The 13,830-nt window shown below is 64.2% G+C and overlaps 2 protein-coding genes across 13 annotated transcripts in view; both read right to left on the reverse strand.

Moving 5' to 3' along the window:
• Positions 1 to 170: 170 nt before the first annotated feature.
• On the reverse strand, positions 171 to 6,295 carry GAL (galanin and GMAP prepropeptide). The gene is made up of 7 exons (XM_060177360.1): positions 6,160 to 6,295; positions 1,888 to 2,030; positions 1,725 to 1,799; positions 1,419 to 1,473; positions 974 to 1,081; positions 596 to 673; positions 171 to 339 (listed from the first exon to the last, which is right to left on the reverse strand). Exons 1-7 carry the CDS (start codon positions 6,293 to 6,295, stop codon positions 269 to 271), a joined length of 666 nt encoding a protein of 221 aa, XP_060033343.1. The 3' UTR covers positions 171 to 268.
• PPP6R3 (protein phosphatase 6 regulatory subunit 3) overlaps positions 6,015 to 13,830 on the reverse strand; it is an 89,430-nt gene continuing 81,614 nt past the window's right edge. For 6 of the 12 annotated variants that reach the window (XM_060177249.1, XM_060177246.1, XM_060177244.1 and 3 more), the window contains 5 exons: positions 13,511 to 13,617; positions 12,139 to 12,289; positions 8,083 to 8,220; positions 7,859 to 7,960; positions 6,015 to 7,425 (listed from right to left, as the gene is read on the reverse strand). In XM_060177249.1, the coding sequence (XP_060033232.1) occupies positions 7,374 to 7,425; positions 7,859 to 7,960; positions 8,083 to 8,220; positions 12,139 to 12,289; positions 13,511 to 13,617 (550 nt within the window). In that variant the 3' untranslated portion in view covers positions 6,015 to 7,373. Of the gene's footprint in view, positions 7,426 to 7,858; positions 7,979 to 8,082; positions 8,325 to 12,138; positions 12,290 to 13,510; positions 13,618 to 13,830 lie in introns of those variants that run through there. The other 6 variants (XM_060177252.1, XM_060177251.1, XM_060177250.1 and 3 more) reach the window with 2 other exon arrangements.

Here is a 13,830-nt window from a genome sequence, read left to right on the forward strand (position 1 = left end):
CGCCCCGATGTGTCCGCGAGCCTCCCGAGGCTACTATGGGGTTTCTGTGCCCGCCAGGGGTGGGCGCTCCTTCTGCTCCCTCAGCTCAGCCCCCATCTGGGGACACAGTGCCGAGGTGTCCGACAGCCGCCCCCCAGCCCCGGTACACAGCGAAGGGACAGGCCACCGTGAGCCACTGCTGCTCTTTATTGTGCTGCGGGGACACGGGGCGGAGGCCTCGGGGGTGGGCAGGTGGGCACACGCTCTCCGTCCCCAGAGCCGGGCCGGGTCACCCGTGTGCCCAAGAGCTTCCTCGGGACAGCTCCGTGTCTTCCGGCGTGCCCTCCAGGACCCCGGTCTCTGCAGGAGAGACGGCCACACTGAGGCACCGGGGAATTACGCCTCCAGGGTTCGGGGGCCCAGCCCAGAAGCGGGTGGCCTGGGCACGGAGGGTGGGGGCAGAGGACTGGGGGTCTCGGAGCCGGGCTCCCTCCCCGCTGCAAGGCCCGATGATGCCCCTTCCCCGGCACCAAGGAGAGGCCCAGCTCCCAGCCTTCCCTGCGCGCCCGGGCTTCTGGGCAGGGGGCTCGTGTCGGGGGGGGGGGGGCCCACAGACCTCTGAGGCGCAGGAAGCTGAGGAAGTCCCCGATGGTGCGCACGGCCGGGCCCTCGGGCGGCGTCCTGGCCAAGCCCCCTGGGAAACAGAAGGTGCTGAGGCCCAGCACGGGACCCTCCCTCGGGGTGAGGGGGCTCCTGGCGGCAGCTGTCACCTGTCACCTGAGCTCTGGCTGCCTGCGTCTCTTTTCTGCCTTTATTTTGCCTCCAGGGTTGTTGCTGGGACTCAGCCTGCCGCCACCGCCAGGCCCCTCTTCCCTTTAGGTTTTTGTTTGCTGGGACAGACGGAGACTGAGGGAGGGCAGAGAGGCACCTGCAGCCCTGCTCCCCCCAGGTGGCGGCTGGCCTGAACCGGGTAGGTGGAGGCAGGTCCCCTCACCTGGCCCGTCTGCGTCCGAGTCTGCGTCCGAGTCGTCCGCGGGCTGCAGCTCCCGCCTGCCCGGCAGGCCCGCCCTGTGCCGCAGGGCTCTGTGGGTGTCCATGGCGTCTGTGGGCAGAGGCCACCCTGAGCACCCCAGCCTGGAGCCAGGGGGTGGCCGGGAGCAGCTGGGGTCCCTGGTTGAGGGGCTGCCTTCTGGGGAGGGCAGTTCACAGATTCTGAGGTGCCCGGGCTCAGAGGGGAGCAAGGGAGTCTGCTTGGAGGTGGGGGAGCGCCGCCCCTTTAAGGCTCTCTCCCCTGAAATGGCGGGCGGGGGGTCTGTCCCGGCCCCCCCCCTCGTCCCACAGCCCCCAGCCCCGGTGACCAGCTGGCGTGGGCGCCTGTGTCCCCCTGGACACCAGGAACGGAGGCAGGTGGGCAGTGGGGGCCGTGCGGGGTCACTCACGGGGACCCAGAAGGTAGCCGGCGCTGTTCAGGGTCCAGCCTCGCTTCTCCTTGGCCTGAAACAGGAGGAGGCAGGAGACAGGGACAGGGGGCAGGGGACAGGACAGGGGGCAGGAGAGGGAGCAGGGGGCAGGGACGGGAGCAGGGGGCAGGGGCAGAGGAGCGGGATGGGGAGGAGGAGAGGGCTCAGGAAGTCTCCGCTTCCCTGCCCCCAGGGCATTTCCTCCTGTTGGGGGGCTGCCGGCTGCCGCGGGTGCCTGAGGGGCGTCTCCCAGGGCCCCACCTGCCCGGCCGGCCCCACACTCACCAGGGTCCCCCAGGTGTCTGCAAGGGCTGCGGCCAGGAGCAGGGAGGCCAGCAGGAGGGCGCCGGCCCGGGCCATCTGCAAGGAGCAGCGCAGCGCGTGGGGCACCCGCGGGCACCGCCCGGGACCCCAGACACCACACCGAGGGGCAGCGGGCGCCGGCTACCTTGATCTGGGGCCGGGTCCCTGTGGGTGCTTTTGGGTGCCGGGTGGGTCCGTCGGCCGGGTCCGGGTGCCGGCTGGGTGGGCGGCGGGCGCTCACCACATCAGGACTCGGGGACGGGCGCGGCTGCTTGACGGTCTTGGACCCTGTGCCCGGCTACTTAAGGCCCGTCGCCTCCCCGCCCAGCGTCACGTGTCACTCCCCCCTCCCGTCCCTGGCCCCGCCCCAGGGAGACCCCCACTGCACCCAGGGGGCGTCCAGCCTGGGCGGAGGCTTGCCGCCCACCCCAACACTGGGGGCCCTTTGGGGGTGCAGAAGGCACAAGCCCACCTTCTCTGGGGGGCAGACCCCTGGCCTACTTTATAAATAGAGGGGATACGTGGGGGGGAGGGCTGCCAGGGTGGGTTGGGGGCCACTTCTCCCAGGGCCACAGGGGGCACCCGGCCCCACAGTCACCCTGGTGAGGTGAGGGCAGTGGCCCAGTACCCCCCCGGAAAGCAGTGCCCCTAGTTGGGGGGACAGGCAGCCCTGAGAGCCCCTCCCCTGCCCGGGACCCCCCACCCCAAGCTGCATGGAGTCTCCTGTGCTGTTTGGGCCCTGGGGGGGGGGGGCGGCAGAGACGCCCCCAGGTGCTGAGACGGCGGCAGTGTGGCCCAGAGCGGGCAGAGCAGCCCGAGCCAGGCGCCCCTGACAAGGGGGGGGGGGGTGTGCACACACCTGAGGCTTGTAATTTTAATTTCTTTATTAGGGGATTAATGCTTTACATTCAACAGCGAATACAATCGTTCATACAGGCATAACACGTCTCGGTTTTCCACATAACAGCGCAACCCCCACCAGGTCCTCCTCTGTCAACCGTTTGGGACCTGTATCCTACAGCCCACCTCCCCGGAGCCTTTTACTCTGGTGCCTGGCATGGGGGGTTTAGGCCAGAGCTGCTGGGCCCCTGGCCTCCCCTTCTTTCCCTCATTCTCACTCTCCCCCTCTGGGCAGGGGAGCCGCTCGGAGGAGGAGCTGGCCAGAGGGGTGGCTGCACCCCAGTAAAACCAGGGTCCCAGCCAGGGGCAGGGCAGGATGGGGCCGAGGCTCCCCCTTGCACCCCTGCACGGCCGGGTCCAGAGATGGGGGGGCCGCTGGCTGGGGGGGGACTCGGCAAGGGGACCAGCAGGCAAGGAGGGTGAGACAGGAGGGGGGGAGGGGGCTGGGGCCCAGGCCGCTGTGACCATGGGGTCCTCCCCACTCTCTGGGGGTGTCCTGGGAGGGTCCTCCATGGGGGCCTTGGGTGGAGCCACCCTGCCTCCCTCAACATCCCCAAACCCAAGCCCCCCCCCCACCTCCCCGTGCCTGGCCGGGCTGGAGTCCGGCCACCTGTGTGTCCGGGTGACTCAAGGGGTTGTTTCCTGGTGGCGGGGGTGGGGGGGTCCCCGGGGTGCAGCTGGGAGTCAGCCGGGCACTGCACCTGCTTCCTGGTCTGAGTCAGCCGCCATGTGGTGCCCAGCTGGCTAGCGGGTGGGGAGAGCTGGGGGGGGGACCGGAGGGACCCCAGAAAGCCGGCCTGGGTGAGCATCTCTGGGGGGAAGAGGAGGAAGTGTGGCCTGGCCCCCCCCCCCCCCGTGACCCCTCAGCGCCCCTCCCATCAGGCCTGTCCTGGGCCTTTCCCTGAGCGCAAGGAGGGAGCTCCGGCAGTCGCGGCCCATGTGGACCTGCCGCCTTTTCAAGGCTGTATAGTCCCCCCCCCATTATTATTATAATACTATCTTTATTGGGTAGACAGCCAGGAATGGGGGGTGGCTGGGTGGGAGATAGACACCCGCAGCCCTGCTTCACCACTCGCAAGGCTTCGCCCCTGCAGGTGGGGACCGAGGGCTCAAGCCCGGATCCGTGTGCCCTGTGCCGTGTGCCCTGTGCCGTGTGCACCACGGCCCGGCCCCTTTACCATCATTTCGGTGACGCCAGGGGCCTCCTGCATCCCGATGCTCCCAGATCAGTTTTTCACTTTTTTTTTTTAATTCCCTTTTGTTGCCCTTGCTGTTTTTTTTATTGTTGTAGTTATTATTGTTGTTGTCGTTGTTGGCTAGGACAGAGAGAAATGGAGAGAGAGGAGGGGAAGACAGAGGGGGAGAGAGAGACAGACGCCTGCAGACCTGCTTCACCGCCTGTGAAGCGACTCCCCTGCAGGTGGGGAGCCGGGGGCTCGAACCGGGATTCCTACGCCGGTCCTTGCGCTTTGCGCCACCTGCGCTGAACCCACTGCGCCACCGCCCGACTCCGCAGTTTTTTTTTTTTTTTTTTTTCCCTTTTTATTCCACAAAGGGAGAGAGACTAAAGAACACAGCTCGAGGACTTCCCCAGGTGCTGTGGCATTTTCACGTGGCGCCAGGGTCCAGCACACGCCCCGCAGGGTGAGCCCACCGCGTCCCGGGGCCGAGGGAATGCCGGGCCACCGGGCTTCTGGGACGAAATCAGGCCAGTGAGCCACCTGGCCAGCCCCCCCACTTGGGGTTGCCGGGAGTCTGAGCGCCAGGGGTGGGGGGCATGAGGGTCAGGGGTCGCGGGGCGTCTTCCAGGCCGGGGGCGCACCCCCCCACTCTGTCGGACTCGCTCCCCCCTCCCCACCCCCGACTCTGGAAAGCTCCAGGCTGTGGCCTCCAAATCGAGGTTGACTTATTAGGTTATTTCTGCCCTTTTAACAAAACGGCAGCTGTCGGCTCGGGTCCTAAATGAGAGAAAATAACAGCCCCGTCCGGCCAGATGGGAGCCCCCCACCCCGTCTTCCTGCCGCACGCACTCTGGGCTCTGGCAGGCCCCCACGCGGGGGTCCCGCCAGCTGGGCAGCTCTTCCTGGGCACCTTGGGGCCCCTGACCCCCACAGTGCCTGGAGGGTTTCCCCGGTCTTGGTGCTCTGGGGTGGACCTGGATCCGTGGCACCCGGTAGGTAGGCAGGTCTGGGGGTGCCCTGTGCCCACAGCCCCTGGGACCCTGCTTTTCAAAGTGGGGGGGTCACAGGCACACATCCCCGCTCTCAAGCGGCACAAGGGAGCCCCCTCCCCCCAGGGCAGTCACAGCTGCCCAGCGCCCACCCGCGGCTTCCATCCTCAGGACAAAGAGCCGCTTGACCGAAATGAGGGCAATTTAGCTCGGGGTGTGGGGGCCCCTCGGCTGGGGGGCTGCTTCTCCAGGGCTGAGCCGGAAGGCCGGCCCCCTCCTCCCGCTCAGGCCCCTCCTCCACCCCCAGACCCCCAGCCCCTGGGGGGCAGCTCTGACTCGCTCTGGGGTGATGATGTCCCTCCTCTGCCCTGCTCTCCAGGCCAGGGTGTTCCGGGGGTTCGGCTGGGTGCCCCACTGCCTTTGGGGAGCCCCTCAGACCAGAGGCCTCGGGACAGTGCGGGGGCGCGGGGGTCCCTGCGGGCAGGTGGCAGGGCGCAGCACCTGTCTCTCCCCCCCCTCCCCCCGGCTCAGGAAGCTCCCCCCCCCGCAGGTGGGGGCCGGGGTTTGAACCCAGGGCCTTGTGACCCGCAGGTGTGTGCCTGCGTTTCATTCTGTCACTGGAGCACAGCGCCGAAGCTCTGCCCGGGCTCCAACCAGGGGTTCCCCTGGCAGAGCCCCCGCGAGCGCAGGCTGCCACGCGCCCTCCTTGGCCTTGTTTCCAGCAGCTGCGGGAGCCTCACCCAGGAGGAAGCGGTTCCAGCCTGCCCTGCCCTGCCTGGTGCTCTTCCCGCTCTGCCTCCAGCCACAGGAGGCAGCCAGCACCCGGCCCCCAGCGTCTCTCCCTCGAGGAGGGGGAGGGGGAGGGGGAGGGGGAGGGGGAGGAGAGCAGAAGTGCACGTTTCCCCGAGGAGAGCGAGCTGACACCCAGCAACGCCGGAGCCTGCGCGTCCTGTGCGCGCACCTTCCGGCCGGCCCGTGGCCGCCGTGTGAGACGCGATTCCAGGCAGCCCCCAGGCAGCGGGGGCCGAGCACGGGTCCGAGGTGAAGCGGCTGGCCGAGGGCTCCCCTCCCTCCCCTGGCGCCCCCCTCGGCCCCAGGCCCCAGCAAGGCAAAGAAGCGGCTTTATTCATTCGTGCTCCGGACACAGGGGCGCCATGCCGCGGACAGCCGGGCACCGAGGAGGAAGGCAGAGATGAGGCATCGACATTTGATCCTTTTATTTCCGGGTGAGGCACACGGCTGGGAGGCTGCTAGTTCTAGAAAAATCGTGGGCCACTTTCCAGAATATCCTTTTGGTTTTTTCAATACTGGTCAGGAAAAAGAAACGATGTAAAAATATGTGAGTACTTTTCTTTTCCAGAAATGAAAAACTGCTCAGCATCTCCAAGTGCGAGGGTGAGGGGTCTGCCTCTCTCCGGAGGACGGCGCGCCGGTACAGCCGGCTGCTTGAGCTGTCTGAGAAGGCTGCGATGTATCTTGGCATCGACATAGAAAATTATAAATTACATCGGATCAGTCTCCATAATCACTATGTACACAACCAGTTCTAGAAAAATACACTGGTTTTGGATCGACGCGCGAACAGCTCCCCGGGGAGTGAGACGCGGGCATGCGAGGGCCGGGCCGGGCCGGGCCGGGCCGCGGGGCACACAGCTCTGGCTCGTTCTGGGTCGTCAGTGACGCTTGTGAACGAGGGAAATTTCAGTGAGTGGGTTGAAAGGCAGATGAACTACGAAAACAAAAAGAGGAACGAAAAACAAAACAACAAACAAACACACACCCCGAAACCACAAGCCACAGACGCCCGGCAGCCTCGGGTCCCCGGCAGCGGCCAGCGGCCCGCGGCCCAGCAGACCAGACCTGAGCGGGGCACGTGGCTTCACGGTCACGGCGACTCAGCAACTAAGCCGGAGCAATAAATAGTTCATCTCTACCGATAGACTCACGTTTTTGATCTCCTTAAACAATACAGAAAACAGTTACCAATCAAAAACGGGATATAAAAAGAACACCAAATATTTCTTATTCGAAATCACCTTTAAAACAACCAAAATAACACTGGGGGCATTCTCAGTCCTACAATTCCTTGCCAACTTGGGAGGAGGAAAAACAAACAAAGAAACAAACAAACAAAAAACGAATCCAGAATTTTGTACAAGGTGAAAAGGGTATGAAATGGCTTAATACTTTGGTCACACTAATAACTGCCCAGTAGCTACGTTCAAAGACGTCGGCCCGTGTGTTTGCCGTCGGAAGGCAGGCAGGCAGGCAGGCAGGCAGGCATGCAGGCAGGGAGCCGTCCTCGCAGCCACCTGAGCTCTGCCGCTATCAGCCTGGGCGGAAGGATGGTGTTCACAGGAGACCCGTGATTCGGGACAATACGATATGAACATACGCAGAGATTCTGGGCATTTGTCAGTGTGCGATCTTTTCACAAGTCTGAATTCTCTGTACAGCGTCTGAGGAGCTAGAGGAGAAAGGCTGCTGGTCCTGGTTCCTGGCAGGCTGAGTGCGGCTGGTGTCCGGGAAGCCTCGCCCTGAGCGGCGGGGTGCGCCCTGCATCATACGGGGCCGTTCACACACGCGTCCCCGGGCGCGCTCGGCGGCTCAGTCCTGCGGGCGACAGACAGGCAGCTGAGTCGGGGCAGGGCCCACACCGCCGTGGCCAGGGGCCGGGGAGCCCGGGGTGCGCGGAGGCTCCGGTACAGCCGGGGGCCGGGCAGCAGCACCCCGAGACAGGTCAGGTCTCTGCACGGGAAGGCGTGGAGAGACGCGCCCGCGACAGGCTGCCCTCCGGGAGCTCGTCACAGGCCTGCCAGCACCCCCACCCGACACGCCCCCCGCCCCTCGCCGCGGGGCCAGGAGCGCAGCTGTGCCAGGGTGAGGGCAGCCGGGGCAGCACACATGCCTCGGTGCCCGTGGGGGCGCTGGCCGGGACGGGCTGAGCCTGCGGCTGGCGGCCACGGGGACACACGCGCACTCACCGGTCACCCAAAGCAATGCCGGGGCCGGCCCCCCACCAACCCCAACCCCGCTGGGCACTCACCTCTGCTCGGGACTGGTGCCTGGGGGCCGGGGGACCGTGGCCTTTGCCCCCGGGGCGGGACCCTCCTCCGCCGCCGCTTTACAAGCAGCATCTTCAGGGGCGGCGGGCTTTCCTCCCTCGCTGTGGAGAGAGGCCGGCCGTGAGGCGCCCGGGGGCGGGGGCGGGGGGCGGGCGCGGGGGCACATGCAGATGGAGCTCGGTGGCGGCGAGCACGGAGTCGGGCCCCGGGGCCGGGCATGCGCGGGAGGGGGGGCAGGGGCGCGGGAGGGCGTGAGGGGCGCGCACACGTGGGGACCCAGAGGGCACGATGCGCGCCTGCAGATGTCCCGCCTGAGGGTACATACCGAAAGGATCTCAACACTCTGGGGCCAAGTGTGCAAAAGAGAAAAAGAAATGAGCAAGAGTGTCAGGCGCCCCTAGCAGGAGGCCTGGGCCCAGCCCGCGGCTGCGCAGAGCTGCCGGCTACCTGTTTGGAGGAACGAGGCTTCAGTCCCGGCGCCTGCAGACCGAGCCCCGCGGGGGCCGGAGGGGGGCTGCGGGCCCGGCCAAGCGCCGGCGGCACCCTGGACGGCGCCCCGTCCTGGCAGCGAAGCCGCGGGCCGGGGCAGAGGCGGCCGACGACCCCGACGACCGCCCCCTGTGCGCCCCCCAGAGACCTGCCGGCCCGGCTCTGCTGACGGCGTGGCCCTCGCCCTCCGGACGGACAGGAGGACAGCCGCCCCCTACGGCCCGCGGCGCTGCCAGCCCAGACCCCCGTGTGAAGCCGCCAGCCCTGCCCTCCGTCTGCCCTGCTCGATGGCTCACACGGGCCGGGGCGCCGGCCTCTGGGGAGGGCCTCTTCTATTCCCCCAAGCCCCATTCCCTTCCTCTTTCTCGCCACTTCTGCGAGACCGAGGGAGAGAGACAGAAAGAGGAGCCCGTGCCCTCAGGTCTCTCGGGGGAGCTCTCTGCGGGCCGCCACGCGGTACCGGGCGCTAGCCTCTGCCAGGCGGGGGCAGTGTGTGCGGGGAGACCTACCTGGCTCAACGCACAATTCTCTGTGCCTTTTTGTCAGCTGTTTAAATTACTGTCGCCTCCAGGCTTATTGCTGGGTCTCAGTGTCTGTAGGGCGACCAACAGCTCCCAGGGCCCGCTTTCCTTTCTTTTAAAATTTGATTTAGACAGAAGTTGGGAGGGTGGGAGAAGTAGAGAGACCGAGACAGTGAAGCTTTCCACCGGCAGGCAGGGACCCGGTCTGAACCCCCATTCTTACTCGTTCGGGGGGAAGGCCGACAGCAGCACCGCTGGGCTCGTGCTTCCTGCCCGGCCCGCACAGCCCGCACTGGGTGAGCCGCCCCCGCCCGGCCCTCCTGTTACATCTCCAGGCAAGGGGGTGAGCCTATTTGCTTGTGGACCGCCTCCAGGGTTAGCACTGGTGCTTGCGCTAGGAATCCACGGCTCCTACGGCCATTTTATTTATTTTTTTAGCGGTGGAATGGTTTCTTTTTTAATTCTTAAATTACTTATTATTGGCTAGAGACAGAAACTGAGAGGGTAGGGAGAGTTAGGGAGACAGAGACACCTGCAGACCTGCTTCACCACTTGTGAAGCTTTCCCGCGGCAGGTGGGGACCAGGAGCTTGAACCCAGGTCCTTCTGCAGTAGAGTCTGTGTGCTTAACCAAGTGTTAAGGGAGAGAGAGGGTGACAGAGACACCTGCAGCCTTGCTTCACCACTCGTGAAACTTCCCGCCTGCAGGTGGGAACCAGGGGCTTGAACCCGGGTCCTTACACATACACACTGCCTGGGCCCCCTTTTTTGATAAGACAGAGAGAAACAGAGAGGAGGGGAGAGAAAGACACCTGCAGACCTGCCTCACCGCTTGTGAAGTGACCCTCTGCAGGTGGGGAGCCGGGGTTCAAACCCCGGATTCTTGCGTTTGGTACTATGTGCGCTTAACCTGGTGAGCTACCACCTGGTCCCTAACCTCGAGTGTGTGTGTGTGTGTGTGTGTGTGTGTGCGGGCGCACACGCGCGTGTGTATGTATTTAATTTTGGTCACTGCCGGGGCTCCTCTGCACTGGGCTGACATTAGGAGACAGACAGGGGCACTCTACAGCACCGAGCTTCCTCCAGTGAGGTGGCGGCCAGGCTCAAACCCAGCTCCTGTGCATGGCAACAACACACATAGCTAACCGGTGAGCTACGTCGGTGACCCTCTGCGCCAGGGTCCCACTCCGGTCCCACCCCCCCTCGGGTCGGGCCGCGCTCGGTGAGAAGCACACGGAGAAGAGCCAACGACTCCCCTGGTTCAGGCCGTCGGCTGAGGGGACCCACCAGACACGATCTGCTGTGGCGGCAGGGCCCAGCGTGGAGGCCCTGGGCTCCTTGTCAGGCTGAGTCCCACTCCTCGGCCAGCAGCCACCTCAAGAGAGAAAGATAGGAGGAGAGAGAGAGAGAGAAAGAGCCAGACATCACTCTGGTCCATATGCTGCCGGGGACTGAACTCAGGACCTCATGCTTGAGAGTCCAGTGCTTTATCCGCTATGCCACCGCCCGGACCACGCTTCTATTTCCTTTCTTTTACAAATTTCTTCTTTATCTATTTAGTATTGGATAGACAGTCAGAAATCAAGAGGAAGGTGGAGACAGAGAGGGTGAGAGACAGAGACACCTGCAGCCTTGCTTCACCACTCGTGAAATTTCTGCCTGCAGGTGGGGGGGACCAGGGGCTTGAACCCGGGTCCTTGCACACACACACACTGTAGTGCGAGCACTTAACCAGGTGTGCTACCGCCTGGCCACCTCTTTCTTAATTTCTAATCTTTTAAGCTTTATTTATTATTGAATAGAGACAGCCAGAACTCGAGAGGACGGGGAGAGGGAGAGAGGGAGCGAGACAGACACCCGCAGCCCTGTTTCCCGTTCCCGAGCAACTTCAGGAAGGAGTCTGACCGCCTGCGTCCCGTCCCGTCGCCTCCTTGCCGGTGACGCGGGCCTTTCACCCCGTGGCGCTAAGTGAACACGCGGTCACCAGCCCTCCACACTCGAGCAACAGGGACCGCACGGACTGATCCCCTCACAGGCTGGGCCAGACGCCCGCCGGCAGGGAGTGAGCGACACTCCGCGCTGGGCCCCGCTCTGGGCGCCGGCTGGCCGTGTACCCGCCCCGGCTGTGCTGTGCGCACCTCTGCTCTGCTCTGCTCGGCCCTCCTCGCTCGCTGGCGGGGAGCAGAGACCCACACAGCGCTAGTGAGGGCGGCGCCCAGCAAGGCAGGTCCTCCCGTGACGAAGACTTGTCGGCTCCTCTCTCTCACTCCGAGCTGACAGGACCTCCTTGAACTAGTCTGGGATAGTGTGTGTGTGTGTGAGTGTGTGTGAGAGAGAGTGTGTGTGAGTGTGTGTGTGAGTGAGTGAGTGTGTGAGTGAGTGTGTGTGAGTGTGTGTGTGTGACTGTGTGTGTGAGTGACTGTGTGTGTGAGTGACTGTGTGTGTGAGTGTGTGTGAGTGACTGTGTGAGTGTGTGTGAGTGTGTGTGAGTGACTGTGTGTGTGAGTGACTGTGTGTGTGTGTGTGTGAGTGTGTGTGAGTGACTGTGTGTGTGAGAGTGTGTGTGTGAGTGTGGGGTGTGTGTGTGTGTGAGTGTGTGTGAGTGACTGTGTGTGTGAGAGTGTGTGTGTGAGTGTGGGGTGTGTGTGTGTGAGTGTGGGGTGTGTGTGTGACTGTGTGAGTGTGTGTGAGAGTGTGTGTGTGAGTGTGTGTGTGTGAGTGCGTGTGTGACTGTGGTATGTGTGTGTGTGTGTGAAGTGTGAGTGTGTGTCTGTGGTATGTGTGTGCGTGTGAGTGTGTGGTGTGAGAAGTGTGAGTGTGTGTCTGTGGTATGTGTGTGCGTGTGAGTGTGTGGTGTGTGTGTGTGAGTGTGTGAGAAGTGTGAGTGTGTGTCTGTGGTATGTGTGTGCGTGTGTGTGGTGTGTGTGAGTGTGTGTGTGTGTGTGTGTGTGTGGTGTGTGTGTGTGGTGCATGTGTGTGAGAGTGTGAGTGTGTGGTGTGTGTGTGTGGTGCGTGTGTGTGGTGCGTGCTGTGTGAGAGTGTGTGTGTTTGGTGCATGCTGTGTGTGTGTGTGCACACCGAGCGGGACAGATGGACAGGGCGGCCGAGTCAGGGCCGGGAGACATCTCTGCGGGAGCACAGGAGGCGGCGCGTTTCCGAGCAGCGGGCGACAGTGGGCGACAGTGGGCGACAGTGGGCGAGTGCTCGCCCCCCGCAGCCTCCTCCCCTCAGCCGGGCCACAGCCTCTGTTACCTTTTGAAGACCGCGGTCTCTGTCTTGGCGTCCACAGTGAGGCTGAGCATCTCCTTCAGGCCGCCATTCATCACTGTCTCAGTTACCTTGTCTGCACCCTCCGCGTCCTCCTCGCCGTCCGAGCTGGCGTCCATGGCCACGCTGCCCGGAGCTGAGGGAGGGAGCACAAGCCGGTTCACGCCGCCGCCCCGCCCCGCCGAGGAGGACAGAGAGGTGGGGTGGCTCACCGGGGAGCGCCTGGGCACAGGCTCCCTGCGAGCCCTCAGCACAGCCCCGCGCAGGTCACCCCCCAACTTCCTCCCCACAGACGCCGCACAAGGCCACGCGGCCACAGCAGAGCTCAGGGTGAAAACAGACAAACTGACGGCCTTCTGTCTGGGGCCGGGGTGGCGCACCGGGCTGAGCGCACACCACCACGTGCAAGGACCCAGGTTCGAGCCCTGCTCTCCACCTGCAGGGAGATGCCGCAGGAGTGGTGAAGCGGGGTTGCAGGTGTCTCGGTCAAACCCTTCCCTCTCCACTCCGATCAAATCCAGTAAATATCAGAAAGGAGCGGACGGCCACTGAGCCCAGCCATAACCCTGGGGGCAGGAAAGATGGATCATCTTTTGTCTGTAACCCCGGGGGCAATAAGGATCAGTAATCTGGGAGGCGGGCGGTAGCGCAGCGGGTTAAGCGCAGGTGGCGCAAAGCGCAAGGGCCCGTTTAAGGATCCCGGTTCGAGCCCCCGGCTCCCCACCTGCAGGGGAGTCGCTTCCCAGGCGGTGAAGCAGGTCTGCAGGTGTCTGTCTTTCTCTCCCCCCTGTCTTCCCCTCCTCTCTCCACTTCTCTCTGTCCTATCCAACAATGACGACATCAATAATAACTACAATAAAACAACAAGGGCAACAAAAGGGAATAAATAATAAACACTAAAAAATAAATCTAAAAAAAAAAAAAGAAAGATCATCTGAGCCAAGCTGTCCCCACGTCCCCCCCAGCCCGTCCCCTGCGGTCTCTGCTTTCTCTAGACCGGCCCCTACCCCTACCCCACAGATCCCTCCCTCCAGCACTAACGGGCCCTCCCAGCCCACCCGCAGGCTCCGTGTGCAGGGCGATGTCTGTGTTCTGTGAGTGGCAACATCCCCGCTGGGCTCCCGACACCCACGGCCAGCCTGGCGCGACTCCGTCTCGGATCTGCCTCCATCTGCGTCTATTCTCCCGGGGCCTCAGTTTCCCCTCCGGGGCACTGACAGAAGTGAACCGCGGCTCCTTAAGCCGCCTCCTTCAGGCCAAGACACGGTCTGCTTCCATCGGGGGTCCCTGGCGGCATCCCCCACTGTGCCCGGACGGCAGCCTGTCCCGAGGCTGTGCGGAGGGAGCCCGCACTGACCTTCCGGCTGCGGCGGCAGTGCGGGGGTGCTGGGCGCCGGGGGCCCCGCGGGCTCCGAGCTGGTCTCCATCGCCACCGGGGAATTACTCCTCAGCGAGTCCTTCGCACTTTGGGGGAGACAAAGGTCAGAGGTCAGCTTTCCCCTCAAGGGGCCCGACACGCGGGTGGCACGGGGAGGCGCGCGGGCACCTGGAGGCGGTGCGGGCACAGGGCTGCTTGGGGCCGTCGTGTGGGGACGCCCCCCCCCGGCTTCTGCCCCACCCACCCAGGCCTGTGGAAAGCGAGGACTCCCAGCGAGAGGGTCTGACGGACAAAGAGGC

This window comes from Erinaceus europaeus, chromosome 17, assembly GCF_950295315.1.
Source record: "Erinaceus europaeus chromosome 17, mEriEur2.1, whole genome shotgun sequence".
NCBI classification, from domain to species: Eukaryota; Metazoa; Chordata; class Mammalia; order Eulipotyphla; family Erinaceidae; genus Erinaceus; species Erinaceus europaeus.

Excerpts from the sequence above, each read along its gene's own strand:
- GAL (XM_060177360.1), bottom strand. The coding sequence starts at position 6,295 with ATGCCAAGATACATCGCAGCCTTCTCAGACAGCTCAAGCAGCCGGCTG. Across the intron at positions 2,031-6,159 it reads TTCATTTCTGGAAAAGAAAA|GGTCCAAGACCGTCAAGCAG; the intron begins GTACTCACATAT and ends AGCCGGGCACAG. Across the intron at positions 1,800-1,887 it reads GGACCCGGCCCCAGATCAAG|ATGGCCCGGGCCGGCGCCCT; the intron begins GTAGCCGGCGCC and ends TGCTCCTTGCAG.